The sequence below is a fragment of the Xiphophorus couchianus genome, chromosome 12 (genome assembly GCF_001444195.1).
Source record: "Xiphophorus couchianus chromosome 12, X_couchianus-1.0, whole genome shotgun sequence".
Taxonomy (NCBI): domain Eukaryota; kingdom Metazoa; phylum Chordata; class Actinopteri; order Cyprinodontiformes; family Poeciliidae; genus Xiphophorus; species Xiphophorus couchianus.
This window is the reverse complement of record NC_040239.1, coordinates 30,910,798-30,937,087: the sequence shown is the minus strand read 5'-3', so window position 1 is coordinate 30,937,087 and position 26,290 is coordinate 30,910,798. Positions and strand designations below refer to the sequence as shown.

At 39.9% G+C, this 26,290-nt stretch overlaps 1 protein-coding gene across 4 annotated transcripts; it reads left to right on the top strand.

Moving 5' to 3' along the window:
- Window positions 1-3,529: 3,529 nt before the first annotated feature.
- Window positions 3,530-25,401, top strand: LOC114154919 (dual specificity testis-specific protein kinase 1). Of its 4 annotated transcripts, none has more exons than XM_028034409.1 (10): window positions 3,530-3,744; window positions 5,136-5,205; window positions 14,466-14,656; window positions 15,291-15,412; window positions 15,886-15,934; window positions 16,611-16,760; window positions 20,259-20,432; window positions 22,093-22,176; window positions 22,300-22,386; window positions 23,524-25,401. In XM_028034409.1, exons 2-10 carry the CDS (start codon window positions 5,175-5,177, stop codon window positions 23,626-23,628), a joined length of 993 nt encoding a protein of 330 aa, XP_027890210.1. In that variant the 5' UTR covers window positions 3,530-3,744; window positions 5,136-5,174; the 3' UTR covers window positions 23,629-25,401. The 4 variants fall into 4 exon arrangements, with proteins under 4 accessions (XP_027890210.1, XP_027890209.1, XP_027890211.1 ...); XM_028034408.1 differs by having other exon boundaries at window positions 14,463-14,656; XM_028034410.1 differs by lacking the exon at window positions 5,136-5,205 and having other exon boundaries at window positions 3,531-3,744.
- The last annotated feature ends 889 nt before the right edge of the window (window positions 25,402-26,290 follow it).

Sequence of the window (26,290 nt, the reverse complement as noted above, 5' to 3'; positions counted from 1 at the left end):
TCTTAACTGGAACTTTTACTCGACCATTCTAACACAGACATATACTCTTGTCTAAAATATTTCATTATAGTTCTGTATGACTCCCTCTAGTGTCAATATCCAGCTGAAAGGTGTAATAAGACCTGTTAGAATGAAATGTGTTCTGTAAATTAGAGCAAGATGTCAAAGTAATTTGAATTTCTCCTGCTCTGGTAGAAATGACAACTCGGAACATGCAAAGCTATTTTTTTCTCATGTGTTTTCAATGACCCTCTGACAGGGCTGCAATGTTCGATTTTCACCACATGAGGGCACTTCAGTACAATATTTTGAAACAAACCACGTTTCATTTCTCTTGTTTGATTTTTTTTATACAAGTTTGCTTGTTGGGCATTGGTAGCAGATTTCAAAACATCTTATTTATAAATATCATGATAACAAAGTTGTTCGTCCAACTCGGTCCCATCAGCTGTCAGTTCCATAATGATCTAAAGGTAAATGATAGCTGGAGTCGTTCCAAATGTGATTCAGTGAATGTGAAGATTTTCTGTGAAATCTCTTCTCCAGTAACTCTTACAGCTTTTATTGACAGGCTTTATATACCACAGGGGAAGCATTCTAATTGTAGTATTTATTATTGTTGATACCACATTGATTTACAGAAGAAGGAAAGGCATGGTGAAAACATCAGTTAGTATTTATTGTAAATGTACCCAAAGGAAGTGACATAGTTTCATATCTGGCCACCTATATGCTAAAAAAAACAGCTACTTGTTCCAAGAATACCCTTTGCTTTGTCCAGAGGATCTGGACCCTCTCCTATCGAGAAACAATTGCTTGCTATTGAAGTTTGAAACAACTGGATCTGATTTTACCCAATCGGTAACGTTTGGCCATGGTGTATGTTATGCACTACCTCAATGAAGCTTACCAGAAACTGTTGTAAACAACCCTGACGGGAGTTGGGTCATGACAGCTCTGCCAGCAATAAAATGTCTTAAACATTCCTCTTGCTCCGACTGTAACTGCTCAATATGTGGTCAACACAGAAATTCAACCGCAGAAATCAAACTTCATGGAAAAATTGCAAAGGAAGCCAATAGCCAGGCTAACTCATACGCTGACATGGGTAGATGATACTTCCTGTCTCCTACAGAAAGCTTCTTGTGGGTTTATGTGGTTGAGTCGGAGAGTAATTAGTGCAGTTACCTGGAAACATCCTGGAATTGTGTTGGCCATAGGATGTAAGGGGTGCACTTTCTTTATCCTCTGACTGTTTTTACAGAAATGTCCTGTTCCATGTTAAAACAGCAATCAAAATGGAGATGTGGAGAAAGGGAAAAGGTAAACAGCTTTAAAAGCTGCTGCTGATGATTACAGCGACGTAACCGGTGAGTGGGCTCAGAAACAAACGCCTCGGGACTCATCATTCACCACAGTGACTGAGTGTTGGCAAACATGAACCTCAGCAGACCTCTAACATGCCAGGCAGCTCTGAATCCACTTGACTGCAGGAGACAGGTACCTGCTCTGGAAATGTCCTTCCTCCTCAAAGTTAATATTGCTTGGTTCAGAAGAATGCAGTATGTTTAAATATGATCCCTGCAAGTCATTAGCCTAATTGATCCATATTTTGTATTCATCACTGTCCACAGTGTCTGTTTGCGTGGTGTTTTTGTGCCCTCTGCTAGACTGTAATCATTTCCCTCGCCGACTGAGTGGGAGATTAACTCTAACGCTCCCGTCTCTTATATCCTGATCAACACAAACAGCTGCCACTGCTTTCTGCTTCTTGTGATTAATATATTCTGATCTAGACATGGAACTCACCTGTAGCCTAGACGCTGATCTCAGTAAACATCTCAGGAGATTACTCAGTTCCCATGGTGCTTTGGGAAAAGATGAGAATATGGGTTGAACATGGGTTGATGAGCAGAGGTGGGCGGATCAATGCAAAATATCAATACTGATACCAAATCGGTATCAGTATCAAAATGATGCAAGGATGGTAAGATCAATACTTTAGTTTCAGATTCCATCTTAATATGGAATTTATTTTATTTAGTGTCTAAACTGTAACTCAAGAGAGATTTTGTTAATTTGCTCTCAAATTATATTTTTTTGCACAGTGTAGTTGGGAAACAATTTGCACACAAATCATGTTGCTATGTTAGTAGAGTATCTTGTAGATAGCTACAAACTTTGTCCAAGTTCTGAGCAAGGTTTGAACAAAAAATAAATCAGGGGAAAAAACAAAAGGTCAGAAGTTTGATGATATATCAAATTTAAGTCAAAAGTATTGGTATCAGCGACACGATCCCTGTATTTACGTGGTATCGGATCAATACCAAAGCAATATCACACACCTGTATTGCAGAGGTCATTAACTTTGTACAGTGGATATCTATACACCTCCAAACTCCATGTGGCCTTTAGGTGAGCTCAAGAAAAGTGAGTAGAAATGATCCTTTTTGATAAGGATTCCAGATACAGTGGCTTATTTTATCCTGCGTTCACTGCTATGCTGCCACCAGGCTGTTGGAGGACCATAATGACTTTTAACTTTAATTTGATTCAATTTAATCATGTTGCACAAATTGACAACATGCCATCTTTACAAAAAGTCAATTCAATCCATTACACTTCCATTCCAATTGATTCTAATCAGTACAATTTTGTATTTTAATTAATTAATATATATATATATATATATATATATATATATATATATATATATATATATATATATATATATATAAAACATTCTTTCTCTAACTGTGGCTTTTAAACAAACAAAAATAATTTTGTTTGCTGATTATAAAATTATAAAATAAATTATAGTAATTTATTTTATTTATAATGCCCTTCATATCAAATTGAAATCTCAAAGGGCTCATTCACTCGCTGTTGATTGCAACAGTTGGGCCAAGTCTGATACGCGAGGCTTTCTGACCAACACCAGCAGGCAGGGTGGGTGGAGTGTCTTGCTTAAGGTCAAAAACGACGAGGGAACCAAACCGGCAACCGCAACCCACCAATTACAGGGCGAACAGCCGCAGCTTCGACTCATCCAGATTTCTCACTGAGCTAAAGCAAAGTAATCTAGGTCAGATTGACTGATTACATTATGTGTGTTTTAGACGGTGTGTGTAAACTTATGGTTTTAACTTCATCAAAAAGTCTAATTTTGCATGACTTCTATTTTTTTCTTTTCTTTCTTTTTCTTTTTGCTCTCTTTTTTATTTTATTTTATTATTATTATTTTTTTTTCACATCATTACCATTTAATACTCCTGTTACAGATTTGCTGACCTTACAGCACAAGATACATTTCTTTCTGCATAGACTTTTTTTTCCTTTAAACTTTTTTTCATTATTACATTATTATTCAAATCTTCTAACCTGGAACTGAACATGATCGACGTCGAAGGAATTCCCATGAGCTCAGACCCGCTGATCGCACTTGTCCGAGCTGCCCGCCCCCAGGCGCCGGCGTCCTGTTCTCCGTGTGGGCGGAGTTCCATCCCCCGACCTTCTCGAGAAGCCGCTGCCTAGGCAACCGCAGAGGCATGCATTCGCAGGAAGGAGGGCCCGTCAGCCGCACATACCGCTCCGGAGTCAGCAGCGGGGACCTGAGCGCCGTCCTGCTCGCTGCTGGGGGGAAACACGGACCGGGCTGCCGCGGATAGAGGAGACGCTCCCATCTGCACGTTGAAGCCGAGCTCATCTTCCTGAAGCTGCACCCGGAGCAGAGACCGATTCTAGGTGAGTCTGCTCTGCCGCGGAGTGCAACTTTTAATTTTGGGCTTTTATTTCCAACAAGGAAGAAAAGTGGAGTGAGTTGACAAGATGCAGAGGAGAACAGACCAGTTAACACGCTGCTCAGCAGTGGCTCCCATGGACCATCTGAATGAGCTCAACCATAGGGGAAAGAGAAAAGAGAATTCCCAGATTGTGCCTCCGGACACTGACCTTATTGAATAACATTTATTAGTCTTTTATATTTGTGCATGACTCTGAAACTTTTAAATGTCTGCAAACTGCTCCTGTGTGTCTTTGCCACAGCTTCCTCTAAGCAAGGCAACATCCTTCCTTCTTTGCAAGTTTGGTCTCAAGTGCAGATCTTCTTCTTCGAACCTAGATCAACATTTTTTTGTAGCATTGAATATGTAAAAGGGATCATAGCAAAGTTTAACCAGACTAATATTCCAAATCCTTCATCTTACTAACTGACTGTTCTGTTCCTCTTCTCTCTTGCTCTTTAGATTTGTAGTTTTATTTAAGCAGTCTAAAGGGGCAGTGTTATGTGTTAGTGCCATTTTATAGCACAATCAAGTAACTATTACCTCCAGTTGTCATAAAAATGCTGCATATATCAATTATGACCTGAAAGAAATTTGACTTTTACATTTAATGCCTTTAATTTGGGCCTCTGTCTCTTTAAAAACTCCTGCTCTTTCTGAAACTTCACCTTCAGGAAGTGATCACAATACTCCCTTAAACAATGTTTGTTTGTTTGTTTTTTTACCAACGTTGCACTGAGTAGTAGCCTGTATGATATGCAGTTTCATCAAGTGTTTGCTAATTCCTTCTGACTAGTCTGAAGGATCTGAGTGGTTGAGGGCTGCTATGTGAGGGAGAGGCTCTGATGAGGAGCTACGTTTCAAAGGCGGGGCTAGGTCCACCCGGGCGTTTTGCGCAGTTGAGTGGTCGCCATGGAGATTAAAGGGGTTCTCAAACATGCATGAAAGTAACAAGGATAGGAAACAGTTAATTTTGTCATGGAAGTCAAATATTTGCCTTATTCTCTGTGAAAGCTGGATTTTTTCTTGTTAGTTTGGTAGTTGGGTAGATGAAGCAGCGTGATGAAAGCGCTTCCTGTCACCGAGCCGTGCTGTGAGGGTGTGATGAAGCCGGGCTGGGAACCACTGCTGCAGGACTCAAACTGAACTGTAACAGAAGCTTTGCAGACATTGCCCTTGTCTCTTTCATGTATTAACACATTTCATCTCCGTTGTGACGGTGCAGACGTGCCTGTCAGCCTCCCTGCTCCCTCGCTGTCACTGGTCTGCCTGCCAGCTGTGTGTTAGGTAGCTTCGTGGTCGTGTGTCTGTGCTCATTTGTTGATGCATGTACTGTATGTCGTTCCTCCTCAGCTTCTGCAGAGACCTGTGGTTTCCCCCACCACCTACAGGATGCACATGAATAATATGTTAAATCAGTGGAGTAAGTACTTAAGTATTCACACGCTCTCCAGCCTTTCCTTAAACTGCAGTGGTTTATAAAACTGTTTCTGCATCTCAGACCTTTAAATATTTTGTCACTTTTTCTCAGATTTTGTATACCAGGCCAAACAAAGAGGAGCATAAATGTGACGGAGAAGGAAATGATAATGATTTGCAATTTTTTTACTGATAAAATCTAAAAAGTGTGGTGTGCACTTCACTTGTATTCAGCCACAGTTATTCTGATACTCAGGGTCTCCCTCAGAAAACCTGCTAAGCCCAGTGATAGGGTCACCTACAGGCTCACCACGGTTTTGAGTTAACAAATGTTTAACTTTGACAGGAAATCTGAAAATATGGCTAGATTAAAATGCTACAATTCAAATAAATATAAATGTTTTGCACTTCAGTTGTTTCATCCAAATTAAAGGGTCCAAAAATGTGTAATCCATGACTTGTCACTTCATTCAGTGAAGTTATGAGCGAGAGATAGGGTTACTCAAATACAAATCTTAAAGGTCCACAAAGACACTTTTAAAATAGTCAAAGGTTTGGGTGCTGTGGTGGTGAAGGGGCAAAGCACAACCCACGTATAGAGGCCAACTCCTCCATGCATACATCACAGGTTCGAGTCCCGGCCTGGTGACCTTTGCCACATGTCTTCCCCCTTCTCTCATTATCCACTTTCCTGCCTAACCACTCTCAAATAAAGGCCACTAGAGCCAACAAATCTCGAAATAAAATAGTCTAAGGTCCATTTATTGGCCATGGACTGGTGACCTGTACAGGGTGACCCCACCTCTCGCCTGCTGACCGCGAGAGATAGGCACCAGCACCCCTGGCAACCCCACTAGGGATGAGGGTGTATGATAATTGATGGATGTCCATTTATTACATTTATCAAGCCAGAAACTCTTGTAATCAAAAGTTTATTTCCACAAAAAAACAACAAACATAAGGAAATAAAATGTCATTTAAAATTATATATAAATTTAAATTTTTTGCTGGAGTTTCTTAAAAAATAAACTCCAGCATTTCCAGGGTGATCCTAGGAACTCAGGAATTTAAAAATGAAGGTTTCTTGTGCTTATACTCTGAGTGAGCACTCCAATGCTTTTAGTTGTTGAAGAATGGCTTCTCCAAAATACCACAGGAAAATAAAGATTTCTTAAATCTGCATGAAAGAATCAAGGCAACACACCAGCGTTGCCGTTACAGCTAACTGTTAGAAGAACGTCAGATGAGACCAAACTTAAATCAAATACATTTTTGACCCATATGCTAAATACTGTTTGTAGTGAGAATCTAAAACTTGTGCACATTAGTCTGTTGACATACACAAGACCCCAAAGTACCTGCAAGAGTAACTTCTCTGAAAGCTGGTTTCAGCTTTCATCCTCTTCAGTGGGAGGATTAAATTGGACATCACACTTTTTCACTTTTTCATGTTTGAAAACCCTTAGTTTTCTGTCAAAGTTTGCATATTTACTTTGTGTTGGTCCTTACCACAAAATTACTGTGAAACACTTTAAGGTTTATGGTTCCACTGCAGCCAAAGGTCAGCTTCTGATGCTCAGCTCCTCTCAACTCTCTGACCCGGAACCAAGGCCTAGTTAAAGGACAGGGCCTGATGTTTCTGCATCACAGCCGTCTCACCACCTGCTCTGAGTGTTTAATCAGGATAAAATGCTGCTTTAAGCAGATGAACGCACTGTACTGCAAATATGTTTAGCTCTGCATTGTCCTGAAATAGGATGTATTTTCCTCAGCATCCAGCATGTCTGAACGTGTCCAAAGACTGTGTGTCAGAGTAGTGTCCTGTTACCTGCCGTCCGCTCAGACCCCGAGTTCCTTTTTCATAACTATGTGGCCTTTTCATGTAGGAAATTATGGTTTTCAGTAATCATCTTTCATCATCTCCCCATTAATTCCCATTAATGATGCTTAGAACCAACAGTAGCCTCTTTGGTTTCATGACACTTTGAATATTCCTTCTGTTGTTTCCAATTTTTTTCTGCCTAGGGCCAGATAAATATTAATGTAAACATAAAGTTGCGTTCGGTGTTCCAGTTAGCTTCCCTGTTGTCTTCTGACTCTCCATTCTAATCCTGTGTTGAGTTCTGGACTTTTCTCCTCAGTTACTAGAACTGTAATCCCTCTAAATAAACAAAGATCATAAATGTTTCTCCTTCTCAACTGACTTCTCGGCTTCTTAGAAAGGGTCCACCAGTAATATGCTAATACTTAGGTATTTTATTTGTATTGCTGTATTTGAAACAATTGTCTATGCACAATTAATGATGTCACTGGTTGCACATAACCATGCGGTGTGCATAGAGGCCTCAGCCTGAAATCGTATCCAGTAATGGTTATTGGGTCCAATACCAAGTGAACTAGCCCTCACTATGAAAAATGATTTTTCCTACATGGCATGAATTCGACAAACTTTGCAGCTTGGCTTGAGTTCTGGGCTGTCGTAGTGGTGAGAAGCTGTTGACAGGAATAGCGATACATTGTGTGGTCTCTGCAATTTTCCTGACCTCTGACGTCCTTTCTATCCCACTCAACCATTTTGTACAAGTGACGTATTGTTTATCAGAGAGAAATGATCTTTTCTGGAAACCCCCCACCCCCAAACACTCTGTCTGCTGGCATTCTCAAAGCGGTCAGGGTGTCACTCTGTTGTGTAATATAATCTGCCTGTTTTTTTAGACCGCTGCCTTACCACAGAGATAGAAGCTGCCAGGGTGGACAGTCTCAGATTCCCTAAAGGCCTGAACGCATTTGGAAAAACACTGTGGTTTATGATGTTTACAGCCACCAACAGAACAACAGGAGTTTCTAGTATAGATGGTGTGTTTTATCTCTGTGATTCAGTTTAGTTTATTGAGTTTATGCATTGATATTTTTGTCAAAATGCAACTTCCCTTTGAGTTCAATTGAACTGAGCTGAACTGAATTCAATTCGGAAACATCCAAAAAGTTGCAGGACATTGTTCCTAAATGCAGGACTTGAGTCTTAAAATCTGAATATGCAACGTTCAGAAAAAAGTACTGAAATCTCAAAAGCATCATTAAAGTCCACCTTTATCTCCCTATTTCTTAATTCTTAAGGTTCTGATTGGCTTGAAAACTGATTTAAGGGGTGTGGTAGCTAGCATAATCTCCTCAAAATTAAATTGTTCAAACATTCCCACAATGTATCCCTGCTGCGTTCCCTTCCCATAGCTTCTACTGTTGTATCTCCCATGGAGCTTGGGTTGCAACACCAACCACTTATTAGTTGGTGTACCACAGAGCAGGACATTTTACAGCCATAATAGAGTTGTGTCTAAATGCTTCCATCCTCATTAGGGTTTTGGAATCTCTGACTGGGAATTATTTCATGTCTAACTCACCAAACATGAAAACATTGAAGAGAAATTACAAAATGGTGTAGCCTAAGAGAGATGCAGATGGTGAGACCTAATCTAAACCTAACCTAAACTGGATGTACAAGGTAACAAGTAAACATTAATATGAATAAGAATAATTCATTTTTATTAATAATGCCCTTTAAATCTAGTTGAGATCACTGTCCTGAGTGTTGACAAATTGTAACACATCTCCAGAACCTCGGTTCTCATGAGGTTTTCCGGTCTGCAACTGGTGACTGATGCAGATGAAGAGTATACGTTGAACCATGTGGTTTGATCCAACAGGTAAACCACTGTAGTTCAAATTACTGAGTACATAGTGCATCAATCACCAGCACCAGTGTCAGTGCAGGTCATAATGTTATGCCTGACTGGTCCGTTCACTTTTGCCTGTACATAACTTGTGTTACTGAGGAGTAACACAAGTTACTCCCAGGAGCTAAGAACTGAACCATCACGAAGTTACTAGGAAGCTCACAACCCCAGGCCTGGTTCAAGAAACGTCCTCTGTTCCTGGGTGAGGTACCCTGTTTCTCATGGAACATGTCGTTTGGTCTACAGAGTTTGCTGTGTTTTCAGGACAGTGCTCTGGTTCACCTTGGTGGAGAAGGAGCTGAGCTGAAAAGTCCAACACTCACATATTGTTCTGGGTTGGGAGTCATGACCACTTTGAATCACTCTGTATGCTAGCTATGCTAGCGTACACTGAATGAATGTTGCTCTACAACAAAATGAGCCAGTGGTTTGGAACTCTAACTAGGGTGCCTCACTTTTGCAGGTGCCCTAAGAGGACAACCATAGACCTTAAAGATGCAGTATTATTCTAGCTACATAGTCTTCATTTTCTAGCACAATCATGACTAGCACAATGACTATATTACCTTCAGTTGTTATAACAATGCTCGATATAACAAACATGTATTAGTAAGTACTGAGTTCTGGTATTAATATCTCGGTGTTCATCTGGACAACAGACGGGCCTGAAGACACAAAAGTACAGCCGTCTACAAGAACGGACAGAGCAAAGTTCACTTATTGATGAAGTTTAGATCCTAGAGAATTTACAGCAAGATGCTTTGTATATTATTTTTCGTCTGTGGAGAGTGCACTGTCTTCTGTCGACATCTGTTGGGGTAGCAGCAACAGAACTTTAAAAGGCTTAACAATCTGATGAAGAAAGCTGGTTCTGTTCTGGGGAAGACTGTAAAACCTCTGGAGATTATGATGCAAAGAATAAGTATTCATAAAGTCAAAAAGATCAAGGACAACCCTGACCATCCTCTTCATGAGACTGCGTTACAACAACAGAGTGTCTTTAGACATAGGCTTCTTTGGTTACACTGTATTACAGACTGCTACAGGAGCTCCTTCCTGCCCACAGACATCAGCATCTCTAACGACTCCTTAAAAAAAAGTGGGATATGAGTTAAAACATTCAATTTCCCTCCGGGATTGATACATTTTTTGTTTTGAATTTGAGGCTGCATGGCTGTAGATGAATCAAGGTTATACTGCTAGGTCTGCTGGGTGTTTTCAGTCTGCAGTGTCTTAACTAAGAAAAGGTGGTGAAGTATGTACCTGAGAGTCCACATTTTCTGTTTTGTGCTTCTTGCCTGAGGACAGTCAGGCAGTCAGGCAGTGCTACATTTGTCAGTGGTATTATTTACACCTTCTAGGTGGAACGAGACACAGGTTAGTTGTTTTTTTTTTCCACACACGTGACCTGTATCATGATCACTTTCAGTGAGAATTTTAGATTCAACCACTCTGACATCATCTAATGACACGATGTCCCCTGACCACTTCAAACAGGACACATACTTTAAAGTAAAACGCATGAGGACTCTGCATAGTCCACATGTATGGATACTTAGCTCCAGGGAAAATAGTCTTGCTTTGGTGTTGGCAGTGGAACTTTAATGGGTGCTGTGGTAGCCTTTCCAGGAAGTCACCATCTGGTCTCTGAAGGCCTTGGTATTGCTTGTTTGCCCTGACAGGTCAAGCTCACTGCTCTCTGCTTGTCTAACCTTCCCACTCAGTCTGTAAAGAAAAGAAAAACAGAAAGCTCAAGCTGTTGCCAGGCCGTCCAATGCCTCAAAGCATTAATGTATTCTGTTGGGATTTTAAACTGTGAAGTGGAGCAAAAATTAATTTAAAGTAATGTACTGTATGTCCATACCTCTTTGCTTTGACAACCTTAAATAAAATTTGGCCCAAACTATTGCCCTCAGAAGTCACCATGTAACCAATTAGAGTCCACTTGGCGGTAATTTAACCTCAGTATGAAGTGAACCAGATTTTCAAAACGAGAAAATTTTCTGACACAGAGATGGTGTTAGAGATCCATGTTTGGATGAAGAGAAGAAGTGGAGAAAAAATTTAGAAATATTGCTCTGTCAGTTTGGAAATTAATCTGTTATTTTCTTTTTAGAAGGTTCATTCATTTGAATTTAACTAGCCGCACAAACAGAAAACAGTAGGTTCCGTTGTTCACACTAGAGGAATGCAATGCTAAATATTTGGTGTCGGTAAAAATAGCACCAGTATTACTGATACCTATATAATTCAAGTTTGACGCCTTTAAATTCTGACCTCTTGGTGTTTTTAGGGGATTCCATTAAAAAAAATTGTTAATGCATAGTACTGAATTTGGAAAAAGTTACTGGTGTCTGAAAAATTAATAACATATTCAGGGGTCACTTCAGGATACGAAGAGAGGGTAGGTACAAAACTATCAATGCACCTAGAAGAGCACAGTGTAACTCCCCTGCAGTTTTAGCGTGATACTCAGGAAGAGCACAGCAGATGTCACGGTTGGCCAACCGAGTGACCCATCAGCTCTTCAGTTCGCAAAACCCCCCACAGAAAAAAAGCTGTTAAACTGGCAACCCTGCCATAACCACACAAGTGTAAACAGTTCATTCAACGCCTCTTAGGACTGCGGGAGGGTTGACAAGCTGGTTATTCATTTTTAGCTAGATTCATTGCATATTCACATTTAGCTTACAGAAGGACCACCAAGCCACCTAATAAACAAAAGTAAACTGACCAATGGGACTTAGGTTTAGGACGGCCATGTGCCCACCCACACAAACTCACACAGATGTGGGTTGTGCACAAGATGTTTTGACACAAAATAGCTTTTTTCTTCACAGTTTTGTTAATAGTAAAGAGGGTTAAAAAATCCAATAACTATAATTCCTCCGATTTTTTTTACTTGGAGAAAAATCTCAAGATATGCACAGTGTGTACAGCCATACAGCTGCAGGCGCTACTTAGCATATTAACATGACAAACAGAAACAACAGAAAAATGAAACATTTGTGTGCATCTTGTCCTTCATAAACAAAAGTTCAAAAAGTTATCACTTGAGAAGAAATCAAAGCAAAAACAAAAGTGGAGACCAAAACAGCCAGGACAGAAAAGCAGGCAAAATGATGAAACAAAGGAGAGAAGAGAGGCACAGAATGGCAGATTCAATGGCTGCACTGTAAGCATTTCTCTCTGACAGCATTTCAGCTATAATTGTTTAGTCTGAAGCCAAATGAACAAAAGCGGCATGAATAGCTGGGGTTGAGTCCGCCGACTTGATTGTTAAAAGCTTGTTGATTGTGTTAGCGTGTTAGCGTGTCAGCGTGCGCTTTCCACCACCGTCATTGTGACTATAGCGTGAACAGAGTCTGACCTTCTCTGCTGTCACGCCAGCTCACTGTGGCCGAGCGAAGGTCAGGATGAAGGCAGGTCAGGACTCACCTGAGTGGAGAACAATTATTAGTAAAGTTTCAGCTACAACTAATGATTCAGCACAGTCATAAAGAAAATTACAGTAGCATGGAAAAAAATCTGGAAAATGATGGTTTATTGAGAATAATCAAAGAAATATAGTGTTGTGAAAAAAATCTTTTAGGTACTCCAACTCATTTTAATCAGACAAAAGATAACCTGAGTGTTTTCCAGGTACATATTTCTCTGTTATCTTTGAAAGTACAGTCGCTGTTGACTCACTTAGCAAAACAAATACTATTTCAAAACGTTCTTTTTCCGACAATACAGCAGAAACTTTTAATCAAATCTTCTCTTCCTCCTCACCTTTATGCTGTAACCATAGATGTGTTGGTAGGTGACACCCATTCTATAGTTTCAGCTATCATTGATTCCACTGAGTTGAAGATAGTGTCTGGTAGAAACAAATCTCTATGGAGACGTGCGCAAACTGTCCTGGGCTGAACGTAAATGGTGTAAAACTCAACTTCACGTTTATTATAAAATCTACAAAGAAAGAGAGCAAAGCTATCACTCAACACTAAAACATGCAGGCGAAATGTTCTTTGGGGAATTCATAAAAAAACCCATTAACAATACTCGAGATTTATTTGCAACAGTTGACAGGCTCACATACCCTCCTGTGACCGAACCACCAAACATGACTGCAATGAATTTGCTAACGTTTTTCCACAGAAAATAAAAAAAATAAGTAGATTAATCTGCACATCCACACTAAATCAATACTATGCTGTGACATAATAAATGCAGAAAAAAATTACTCAATTTCAACTACTTAAATATAAAAACTATTAATTAAGCTCCTCTTTCTGAAGTCTTGATGTCATGCCGACAATTTTCCTTAACTTTCCTACTGCAGAATTACAGGCCGATCTCCAACCTTCCATTCATCAGCAAAATTATTGTAAAAGCTGTTTAAACAGTTAGATAGCTTTCAAACTATAACTAACTGCTTTGATGTCTTTCAGTCTGGTTTCTGTACTCACCACCATCCTGAGAATGGCCTAGTCAAAGTGCTCAATGACATCCATATGAATACAGACTGTGGAATATCAATAGTGCTGGTTCTGTTGGACCTCAGTGCAGCGTTTGACATCTTATTGAAACGACTGGAGAGTTGGGCTGGACTCTGGTCCAGTACTAAAGAATACATAATACATAAGGAACAGAGATTTCTTTGTTTCAATATGTAGCTTCTCATCGAAGTCACATGTGGAGAATGTGGACCCCTGTGATTCAGTATCTGTATGCTTATAAAAGGAAATAATATTAGCTGCCATAACTATGCAGATGATACACAGCTCTACATTATGATGTCACCAGGTGACTCAGAACCATCCAAGCACCAAACACATAAATTTCACTAAACATCTACGCTGATGTACATGTATTGGTGGAAAGACATGCTGAAGTTTAGATTGAAACCTTTTGAATAAAACTTAATATTTTATAATATTATCCAGAGACGTAGTGTTTCCCTTCATCATTAAGGCGCTACCATAAAAAACCACAGCTACAAGTCTCTGCCTGAGGTGAATGATCACCTCAGCTTTTTTTTTAAACCTCACATGATGCAGCACCTTTGTTTCTGTCTGTAGAGTGGAAGCACTTTGCCTCATCTATGCAGTTAATAAGTGGATTGTGAGGCCGGGCCTTTCATGAGCTTCTCTTTCATCCAGGGTCGCTTTCATGCTGATAAATGCATAAATTGCCCTTTTGGTTGTCTTCTTTTGTGACGCCTCAATCGGTTTAGTTGCAGTGGAAATTCTGCTTCAACATGCAAGACATCTGATCAAGTAAAATGCTAATAAAACTAAATTACATTCATTTTTCACACGTCCAGGGCCCTAGTAACTTTGCCGACATACTTGTGAATCCTCAGTTTTTCAAATTGTCACAAAACTAATAATTAAACTAAGTTTATTTAAACATGTTGTTCTTTTATAATTTTTTTCTTTGCTTGGTGTACTTAGCGTCCTGTTTGTAATTTTGCGTGCTGTGCAGCAGAGGTTTTGTACGCGCATGATGACCCACATCTGCGTGTTTCTCTTTTTCCCAGCAGACGTCTCCAGGATGTGCGATGTGGACTCGTCCTCGGAGCCCAGCAGCCCCACCCTGTACGGCGAGTCGTCAGACAGGTACTACCATGTGGACCGCTGGCAGAAGCTCCGCACGGCCGTACGCAAACTGGAGTTCTGGGAAAACTTCCGAGCTGAACTCATCGGGAGCGGATTCTTCTCCAGAGTCTACAAGGTATTCCGTCTCGCCGTCCTCCCCCCTGATTTACACGTTGCTGCTCTACATCTGAGCTGCCATCAAAGCTGGCTTTGTTTGAGCCTCTTAATAAGGACATTCTTGCCATTCTGTGATTGGCCCACCAGCTTTAGAAACTGTGTGGGCACAAAATTCTCCCACCTTACATAATTCTCATTTTAAAGCTCATTTTGCTGCGCAGCAACAGGGAGAGCAAGCTGTCAGAAATGTTGCTGATGAAATGAGCTGGAATTAGTTTGAGGAGTTTGTTTGGAATAATTAGAGGTTGAATTTGTCCAGGCAGAACTTGGCTGAGAAGCAGCCTTTGTTCTCTGTCTTGACTGGTTTTTCTCACCTTCGTTTTAAAGCCTCTTCTTTTCGTCCTCATCATTCTTCCTCACAGTTAACTTTATTTTTTTTCCCTGCTTCAGTTATTTGGAAATGTAACTACAACTTAGTGAAGTTTGTCATTCTCACTCAGTCGTACCAATCCACGTTTTAACCAATCCTTCTTGTTCTTACTTTTGTTTTTCATTTTTCTTGAGGTGCATCAATAGTTGTTGTTTACTGAGATGGCTTTCAGAAAGCAAACAGTAAGGGTTTCCTCTGTCTAAAGCTTGCCGCTGCTTCTCAGGTGATTCACAGCACTACGCGGAAGGTGATGGTAGTGAAGATCTACAAAAATGATGTGGACCAAGACAGCATCGTGCGAGAGATCAGCCTGCTGCAGAAGCTCTCTCACCCCAACGTTGTCAGGTAAAAGCACCGGCCCTTCCCAGTCTCTGCTCAGCCAAAGCTACAACAAGCAGGGCTCAGTGTAAAGCTGCCATCTAAAACCTCCTTAGTCTACTGAGAGCAACGTAGTTTGAGACAGTCTCTCTACATGTGGCCTTTTCCTTCCCTTATCCATCTCTGCAGTGATGACAAACACAAAAACATAACTTTCAGACAACATACATACATATTTTCTTCAAAAAAATACAAGCCAGTGTATTTATAAAATTGTCAGCTGTCTAAAATAATGTTTTTCCTAGGTGACCTTTTTGCCTAAAGATGATTTATGAAAAACAAAAAAATCTTTTTTGGCAAAAAATGACATGGGCCATTATTTTAGAAAAGTGACAATATGATATGTTAATAGTTACTAGATAGACAAAAGTCAGAACTGCCAAATCTGAGTTAACAGGCTCAGGAATAAAGGCACAAATAAAATGCCTCCTTTGTTTCAGGTATCTGGGTATCTGTGTGAAAGAAGACAAACTGTACCCCATCTTAGAGGTCAGTTCTGCTTTCTGCTTCTCTTGTTTGCCGTAAATAAAGTTCTGTTATTAGCTTTGTCTATTATGAAGACTAGAAACAAGAAATGTTGATCTGATATGCTATGATCACTATGAAACTGTTTGCTGTGAGGCTTGTCGTCCAACCAATGCATTCTAGTTTCTTACTTTTAATGTGAATTCCTTTTTATCATTTTTTTAAAGAAAGTTTTTATGAAAATCGGCTTGCAGATAAATTGGTGCATCCTTACTTGCCAGACAGCGGATAATCGTCTCACAGGGGCGACTGTTGATGAAGGTTTGAGAGTTATGGGGGGCTCTGTCTGGACAAAAGCTCACATGTTTGACTCCATTGTCCAAAGTGACAAATCCTCTTGATTTTCTTAGGTTTTTTAGAGTGGTGTGCTTGTGATCCAGAAGTGAGCCGCACAGTCCTGTTAGTGAAAACATCCACATCATCAAGATCTACCCGTGCAGTGGGTTAGGTCACTTGGTCCAATGAACCTTATGTTTGTTCCCTCTGGACTCATAAGAGGGACCCAGAGGGTCAGACATGATAGGGCTTGTTAGATAGAAAGTATGAGTGCTCATTATGGTTGCATGTCCATCACCCATTAGGTGTAAACTTCTGTTTGTTTGACGCAGCCCTTAACCTGAATACTGGCTGCATGTTTCAGTACGTAAACGGCGGCTGCCTGGAGGAGCTTCTGGCCAGGAAAGATGTTCCCTTGTGCTGGAGAGAGAAGGTGGACCTGGCCTGTGACATCAGCAGAGGAATGATCTACCTGCACTACAAGAACATTTACCACAGAGATCTGAACTCGAAGGTGAGACCACCAGACCTCCAACCAGAACTCAGGCAGTTCTGTTATCAAAACTGGAGACGATGTCCAGCAATCTGGGTTTTGGAGATATTTTTTACACCTGAAAAAGTCCTGAAGTAATGACTGGTGGTGTGTCATCACATCAGACAGGACAAGAACTGATTGGTTATTTACCAGCTATTAAAAATCATAAATTTCACTTTCAGTTTACTTAGAATAAAATGTATCATAAATAACAAACAATTTAAAACAATCTGCATTCATCTTAAAATTATTGGGGACTCAAACTAACAAACTGTCAGATTTTCAGGCGCAACAGAAACACAATACGGTTCCAGTTCAGGGCTTTTGTGTGTAAAAAACAACATGTCATTAACTGTGTTAAAAATTTGTTAACAATAATTTAAATATATGTAATTAATTAATCGAAATGAATGCAGTAAAGTCCGAGTCCTACTTAAAATATCTCAGTCCTGGTTTGACTGGTTCATAGATTGTTTCCTAGGCTTCCATTATTCAGTGGCGCTAATGACAAAAAGCTTTGAAAATATTCCATTTTATGTTTTTGCTAATAAAAGTAAATCAATTCTGACATTGTGTTTTGAACATATCAGAATTTAATACCATTTATTTCAGAGTCCTTTAAAGAAATGAGAGAACCCTTGTGGTTAGCACTTTAACATAGTTAGTGATTAACAGTGTGACACTCAGAAGGTTCATGAATCACATTGCAGTCCCAAAAAAAGGTTAATGATCTTGCTACACCCCTTCACACCACTAGGGGTTAGATCCACACACCCCTCTCTCTTCACGTGTGTTTTGTTTTGATTCTCACAAGTTATTGTTAAAGCAGATTTTTATGTGTATTCTCATGTTTCTATGGTTTTACTGCATTTCTGAACAAGTTCAGTTGTATTTATGAGACACATTTTCAGTTCTTTGAACAGAATACTGTCTATTTAATTAAGAGTTGACATTACACAACAGCTGGGCTTACTTTTGTGTAATGTTCCACTAGTTCTGGTTCATGACCTAAACGCGTCTTCCTCTTCATGTACCCAGGTTTTGCTACAGAACGTGGCAACCGTGACAGAAAATAATTGATGCATCTTGACGTTTTTGTTCTTTTCTGATTAAAATATTGCTCTTTTATTTCTTCCCTGATTGTTCTTGTATAAATTAAGGAGAAACAAGTGTGAACCATCTGCTGAGGAAATAATACACTTGTTGCCCGCAGCATGACTTCAGCTCTGAGACTGGAAATAAGCACACGGACGTGAATATTTGCACAGGGGGTCTTTATCTATCCAGCTCTATGTTTGTAGTTTGTTTTGCATTTTGCCTGAATTAATTCCAGCATTGACCCTTCGCTGTACATCGAAGGAAGTCTCCGTTTGCGTGTTTATTCTCAGTGACAGTATGAGGCATTGAAGAGCCTCCGTAAATTGCTGCGTGGGTGAGCTTGCGTGTAGGTGCCGTCTCTCCTCCGGTTGCCAGGCTTTCCAGAAGAAGCCACCAGAAATGCAAAGCAACATCATGACAGCCTCTGTTGTTATGTTAATAGCTTGTTGCTAACTGCAGACTGTTGGCTGTCACCCAGTGGCTCCTCACTTGGCTCCAGTCTAATTCTCCAAGAGAGTTGTTGGTTTGCGTCAAACCTCTACAAGACAAAACCAGACAGGATAGAAAGTTTGGATTTCTGTAGACAAAGTGAAAATGGTCTAAACCATTGTGTTCAAAGTGGGGCCCCAGGGCCATTTGTGGCCCCTGGACTGATTTTATGACCACAAAGTAGGACTAAATGTAATACATTTTGACAAAAGTTTGACTTTTCAGTCAAAATGTATTTACAAATATATTAGATGCAACATAAAGTGATCATCTTTTCCAAGATTTCCGAGATTCCTTCTGTTGTCATAGTAACTAGGACCACATTTACTCATTGACTTTTACTCTTTTGGGCCCACAAGTACTTTTGAGCTGATTTCAGCTCCTGCAGCAAAAACAGTATTTTATCAGATACAATAATATGTCATATTGTATTATTGTACAATAATAATACAATATTTTACCACATTTTCTTTCCTGAGTATTAGTTCAGTCTCTTGTGTTCACCTCTGTTACCTCAATGATTTTGAAAGTGGTTGCCTCAGAATCTTTTTTTAGTTGTAGCATCCACACTGAAGAGTGTTGTTAGACTTGATAATGCTTAGTTATGGTGCATTTATTACAAAACGAAACACTAACCAGATCTATGAGGCTAATCAGGCTAGAAAATCGGCCAGTTCTGATCATCATCTGGTAAATATATAAAGTTTCAGACTACATGGTTTCAAAACTCCTAAATGTCAATAGCTGTGTTTCCATAGACTGCAATTTAAAATTTCAAAAATAAATTTGCTTTATGAAACCATGACAATTTTGGAATCTTGTTTTTCAATAAAAAGCTTTGGGATGAGGTTGTTGTTTGGCTGTGTGGAAACCAGTTTATTTTTGCAAAACTGCAATGGAAACACGTTTTTGCATCACACAAGTCACATGATCAACAATTGGATGTTGCCATGAAGGAGATGACGACAGGAAGTAGTTGTCAGTTATTCCCATATGATTTTAATTGCATTTCTTATTTAATGAAACCCTGCAGTTGTGTAAATGTGTTTTTTTCCGACATTGGCAGAATGTTGACAAAGTTTTGCACACGTTTGTAAATGAAATGCAGCTCGTGACGTTGAAATGACTCCTGACTCTGTGACGGTGTGAGAAGTCGCCGTCCTCTTTGGAGCTTTCGGGTTTCCTCCTTTTGTCTGCTGCTCTTTCCATTTCTGTCTCCAAAGCTGTTGATTCTCCTGCCAAAGAAGTGACTAAGCGAAGCTGCTAAATTTAGAGCTCAGGTCTTGAAGTGAAGTTTTTCCCTCCGTAAGGCCTCGTAATGAAAGGTTAGCAGAGGGAAGAGGTTTCTCGTATCTGAGCCAGACTCCAACCACATCATGTGTACGCACACAGAGCGCTCCACGCGAACCATGCTTTCACCCATCAATCCACATAAAAAGCTCCAATTAGACATCACACGTATCTGGGACCACTTAATGTTATGCAATCATATCTCCCACTTCCTGTGCCTCTCTGTCATCACACCTCCTGCTTGCAGACTGTAAACAGCCCAGGTTCTGTCTCCATTAAAAGCTGTTGCTTTTTATTAAAGAGCAAAATGCATGATGAAGAGTTGATCAGTGAATTGGAGGCTTCCCTGCTCCATGGCGGCCCACTGAGTCTGGCCTCTGCATGTGGTCCGGTTCAATTATTTAGTGAAATTGAAAGGTTCTGACAGTCAGAACCGGTCAGACCTTGATGACAGATAAATGTGAAGCTCCATGAAAACATCTGTCTCTAACGATGACATAATGAATCCATCAAGCTTTTATTTTTTTGAAGTTGTACATATACGCTGCCCTCTGCTGTCAGATTCTCATGTTGCGGTTCTCTTCTCGTCGGTCCCTCCAGAACTGTCTGGTCCGAGTGACTCCTCGGGGCTGGGAGGCCTTGGTGACAGATTTTGGGTTGGCGAGGGAAGTGGTGGAGCTGCCTGTGAAGGATTCCGGCAGGAAGTTGTCGTTGGTGGGCTCGGCCTTCTGGATGGCCCCCGAGATGCTCCGAGGAGAGCCCTACGACCGCAAAGTGAGTGCTCAGTCATTTCCCAGGAAGGAGTTTTAGTTCTATGTGCCAGAAGTTAAAGCATTCCTCATGTGACAAAACTGGACTTCTTTTAAACTTTTCTACATTATAAATGTTTTCTTTCTAGAAGCTTTATATCCCTGCTCTTTGGGAATCGCGTGCTGGGCCCAATGCGATTTCTATTATACATTAATGACCTTCCCAAAAACATTTAAGCACTCCAATACTTTAAAGCTGAAGTATGTAGCTTTTCTATTTTTTTTTGTTTTTCCATATTTGTTGAAACTGTCACCATGTTGTTGCAGTGTACTGTGAGACAGATCATCTGTAAAAGCTCAAATTCCTCCACTTCCTCCTTGAGCTACTATTGTCTGCTGAAGCAAAGCACCGCTCCTGACCAAAAACAACCAATCAGAGCCAGGAGGGTCTTCATGCTGTCAATCAATCTCATGTACTCACTGCTAAATGTGCTAATGGTAGAGAAACAACGTACCGTTACAGAAAAACCGTTTATCCAACACATTAGTGGCTATGCTAACTAGCCTGAGCATTCACCCCAGGCTCTGCTAGCTGCAGTGTAGCAGAGAGCATAGGGGGAGTAAAAAGGAGGAAAAGCAGAGTCACACGTAGGGTGATTGACATCTCTAAGACCCGCCTCTGGGCTCTGATTGGTTGTTTCTAGTTATCACAGGGAGAAGGTGCAGAAGCTCAACTGTTTCACAGATTATGTGTCTCATACCAAACCGTCATAACATGGTGACAGTTTCAACAAAATATGTAAAAATATATTTTCTGTCTAAAAGTTATGTACTGCAGCTTTAATACATGAGGAAGCTGCTTTTTTTGTCTGGCTCAAATATTCAGATTCAGATATTCAAATCGTCAGTTACTTGGAGATCTTCAGCAACTTCAGTGCTAGTTACAAGATAATTATTTTTTGACTATTAATATAAGAAAAAAAATGTGTGTATGTATTTTTTTCTCACGTAGAAAAAAAGGCGTTTCATTACCAAACCTCCTTCTGCTGTCACGACTTATAAATATCTAGGAATTATTTTGGATTCGGATTTGACTTATCACAACCTGTGCCAGCCGCAAGCTGAAGCAAAAATAATTTATGTTTACTACGAAATTAGGTCAAATTTGCCGTCCTCTGTTTGGAATCTTCATGCCATGATATGTACAGCCATGTCGTACTGCCTGTCTGATCTCTTACTAATGAAGCTTCGGAACCCACAGCCTCTACGATATGGCCTACAAAATTCATAATAAACTTCCTGTCTGGATTCTTTCTACTTTAAATGCTTTCATGTTTCAAATTTAAGTTGTATTTTTAGATTTTCCAAGGCGATAGATATGTAGCTCTTTCTGCTCTGATGCCTAAACAATGTGTTGGAAATGATCGCTCGACTCGCTCTGTTCGAAGTGGACACTTGCCATTCGCAGCCTTTAAAAACTGGTAATGCCAGAGATACATTTTCTGCGTTTCTAATATTCCACAACATATGAAGTCCATGTCAACACTGGCACTGTGAAAGAAAACTCATCCTGGTCATCTGTTGAACACCTTCTTCCTCGACCTCCACTAGGTGTTTAGTGTCCTAACTGACAGATGGAAATGTGGAGCTTTTTGTTGTAGACATTAGTCTGCTGCTTGTTTCAGGTGGATGTTTTCTCCTTCGGCATCGTTCTGTGTGAAATCTTGGCCAGGATCCCGGCCGACCCAGAGATCCTCCCCAGAACCCAGGTAGAGACCAGAACCAGAACCACCAGCTGTAGGGATTATCCAGCGGTGCACAGACATGAATGTTTCACTGTAACAACTGGACCTTAGCGTGGCCATAGTGATGATAGCGTTGGTGTGTTTCAGGACTATGGGCTGGATGTGAAGGCGTTCGGTGAGCTGGTTCCTGACTGCCCACAGCGCCTCCTGGAGTTAGCAGCCAGCTGCTGCATGGTATGTAGATGGAAGAAACTCTCCATACGGAACAGAGAGAAAGAAAAGAGTCAGATGATCATTTGTCTGCTCCGGATCGGAACTTAAATTAAAATGGGACACCATGGACAGGTCTGCACTCCACTACTGGACAACACAGAGACACACACCACAAAACACCCATGAACACACTCATTCCTACAAACAAGCTTTTACAGTGACACACATGAAACCCTTCAATAAAATTCTCTGTGTTTTCTACATCCTTTTATAAGGATTTAATTAGGCCAAATTTGAACAAAAAATATAAACATTTTGCATTTAAGATAAGGAAAAACTTTTGCTTGTAAATATGTTCTACCCAAAGAACATTTGCATCTCTTTCTTTACTTCTGATGATGTATAAAAAGGCTTAATGATTAAATGAAATGTCTGCAGAATGTGCCATTTTTTTAACTTGATTATTCAATTAATCGTCAGAATAATCAATTACTTGAATGCAAACTTTGAATCTAACAGTCCAATCGAAGAAATTGAGTATTCTTTCAGACAAGGCTTGTTTGTCAGATGAAAATTACCTTTTGGAATAACGTTTTAAATGACCTTTAAAACCACATTTCTGTAATAAACAATGTTTATTTTATTGGTCTGACATAATATTCTAGTTTTAAATGTCGTGTTTTTGTCAAGCCCAAAATCATTGTGATTATTAACAGAAATGTAAGCTGGAAAACACCAGTCTGCTGAATTCATTGAATTCAAAAAATGAAATGACATAAAAAAGGGAACTAAAACAGCAGCTGAGAGTCAACTTAACTGCACATTAAGTAAAATGTATTGTGGTACCTAACAGATCAAACTAGGTCATTTTATCTTACTTTACATTTATTGTTTTGAATATTCAGTAATAGTTCCTTAAATAAATGGACATTTCAGTAATATTCGGATTTAATGAATGGTGCTACGGTATCTGTGTGAAATGATACATTATGTATTTTTATGTGCTAATTATGAGGTAAATAAAATGGAGAATGTGTTGTAGAATCATTTGAACAGATCATGAATTTGATGAATGGTCTGGGTTCATACTGGCGCAGTGACAGATTAGATCTGACCAGACTGTGGCCTGATGCAGCTTCCTGTCTCTGCTGCTCCCAGGTGGAGTCGTTCCGGCGCCCGGCCTTCACAGAGCTGCTAGATGAGCTGAGCGAAGCTGCGGAGGGCCTGGAGCCGCCACCGAAGCCCGACCTGACGGCCCGCTGAGCAGGGAGTGTCCGGCAGCAGGGATTATTGATCACAGTGGAGACAGGAAGCCGAAGTGAAGGGGAGTTTAAAGAAGGCGGGCCTGATTGTTGATGCTTCCTGCTTTCTCACTCGGCACCAGAGGCTCAACTTGTCTATTCTGAGAGCGGTTAGCCAAACCGCGGCTTCCCTGAACGCTTTGCTAACGTGGCTTCCGGGTGATCAGTGTTACTCTTCGAGGTAGATCCAGTTTCATTTCCTGACTCAGAGGTTTCCTCCTCCTCCCCCTCCTCCTCCTTCTCCTCTTCCTCTTCATACGCGCCTCATCCTGCTTGTCGCCGCCACTCACTTGGAATCAACGACACAGATCATCTGATCTGCAGATTGGTTTTGGTCTTTGTGTCTGCTTTAGTTGTTCTGTTTTCTGTACTTCGTTCAGCAACGGACTCCAAACGGCTGCAGACAGCTGAGGGCCCTCAGACTGACCGTCGTGTTCAAGGCTTTTGAGAGCTTGTCTCAGTTTTACAGAAAATATCCTTTCTACATTTGCACAGAAAAAAACAACAGACCACAAAGTGTGCAGACCCTTTTAGAGCGAAAAGAAAAAGTCAGACCAACAAATCATTCCAAAATCTTCCCAGCCTTTAATGTGACAGTTCTAAATTATAAATTTAACTGAATAAACACGTCAATAAATCTATTTACTTGTTATTGATGCAAAACAAAGTAAATCCACGTCCCACATCAATAGTATTGATATTGATACCAATATGGATACTTTTTATTATGTAGGCTTGATATATCATCAAACTTTTGACCTTAAGTTGTTTTTATGTTTCTTTTGAACTATTTTGTAAAAACCTTGGACAGAATTTTCCGCCCACCTCTAGTGTTCACAATATTAGAATAATAATTTGCTTTCATTTCAGCATTTATCCTTCTTTGGTAGAAGCTTGCATGGATTTTACACATGACTTTTCAACAAAGTTTCTACATTTCTCGGCAAAACAAGCTGGAGAGGAAATCAGTTTTCAGACTGTGAGGATCTCTTCAGGTGACCCAACAAGTTTTCTGTCAGAATTAGTTCTGCTCTCTGATGCCAGATATTAAGTTTTTCTCTTATGAAGCAATTTTTTACATTTATTTGAACATCTGCTTGAACCCTGTGTGATGCTGAAAAAGTAAAATCAGTTTTCATCTCCAGCTTCATGATAAGCGGCTGGAGGGGTTGCATGAAAACTGAATGATATTTAAAACTGTTCATGAATTCCTCCACATTCACGGAAATATGAACTCCAGGGCATGATGCTGCCGCCACCAAGCTTCACTGGTGTTCCTCTGGAGATGTGAAATGCACCAGATGTGTTGGTTTAGCAGTTGAACTGCACAGGAAGTATTGGAAATTATATTAAAGACATAAAAGGTTCATTGTCTAATTTTGAATCCTCTAACAGGGGTGTGTAAACATTTTATGGCTTGATTGGAGAAAACTGTCATAGTGAGGCATAAATAGATTTTAAATCACATTCTTGCTTTGACTCCAGCATACCCAGACTGTCTGTAACCTGTTGCTTTTATATATTTCTTTGATATTTTTAAACATGCTTGGATCTGAACATGTGTTTGAAAAAACCTGAGCTTTCTGTATGCTTTCTGTTCCTCTGGTCTAGTTCGGTTTTCCATGCTATCAGAATTTCAAGGCAGCTAAAATGCAACGGACAGATAGTTTCATTATTCCTGACATCAGCCAGACTTTTGTGATGGAACAAATAAAGTGAAATTCTTTGTCTATCATTTCTTTTTGTGAGATGCTATAAGTTTAAGTTCAGAGTTGATAAAACATGATCACATTGAGCCTGTTGAGTTCCCAGCCAAATGGAACATAGATGTCAGGTACATCTGCTAAATCTATTTGAGCACCAAAATATGCAAGGAATATGTAAAGTACCACAGTTTTAATTTTTGATTTTTTTTGTTTTTGTTTTTTTTCCCTCCACAAAATCCCTTCTGCTGTTATACCACTACATGCCACTGGATGGCAGTCTTTTCACTACTGATACGAATCCTGCCTGGATTACTACGAAGGACCAACTGCTGTAAAAATAAGAAACTGTCCGATGAATAGAATCCAGAAATAAAACTACATTTGACGTCCTGTGCATAATGTTTGACATGATCAGTGAGAGTAAAATGATGGACATTTTATGGAACATGTGAGAACAGAATATGAAAAAAGACTAAATTAAAAAAACAGACTAGTTCTGTTAAAGATGCTAAAGACGTGTGTTGTGACATACAGTAGGTTTGGTTTGGCTATGAGAAAACTATAAATAAATGCAAAGGCAATGATTAACAAAATTACATATATGAGATCTTCCTCATCTTCTTCTTCTTGATGAGGAAGAGATATATATATATATACACATATATATATATATATATATATATATATATATATATATATATATATATATCATAATGTATGTATAAACAGCATTTATCTGAGAAGTAGCTCATATAATGAGCCCAGCAGATGTGTTTGCTATTTGCTGCTGGCTAGTCTGAAGGAGTTGAGTGGGGGAGTTTCGGGGAATTGCTGCTCTGTGAGGCTGAAACTCTGACGCCTGGAATCAGCTGCTCTGAGGAGGAGCTTCATCCTCTAATGCGGTGCTAGGTCCCACCA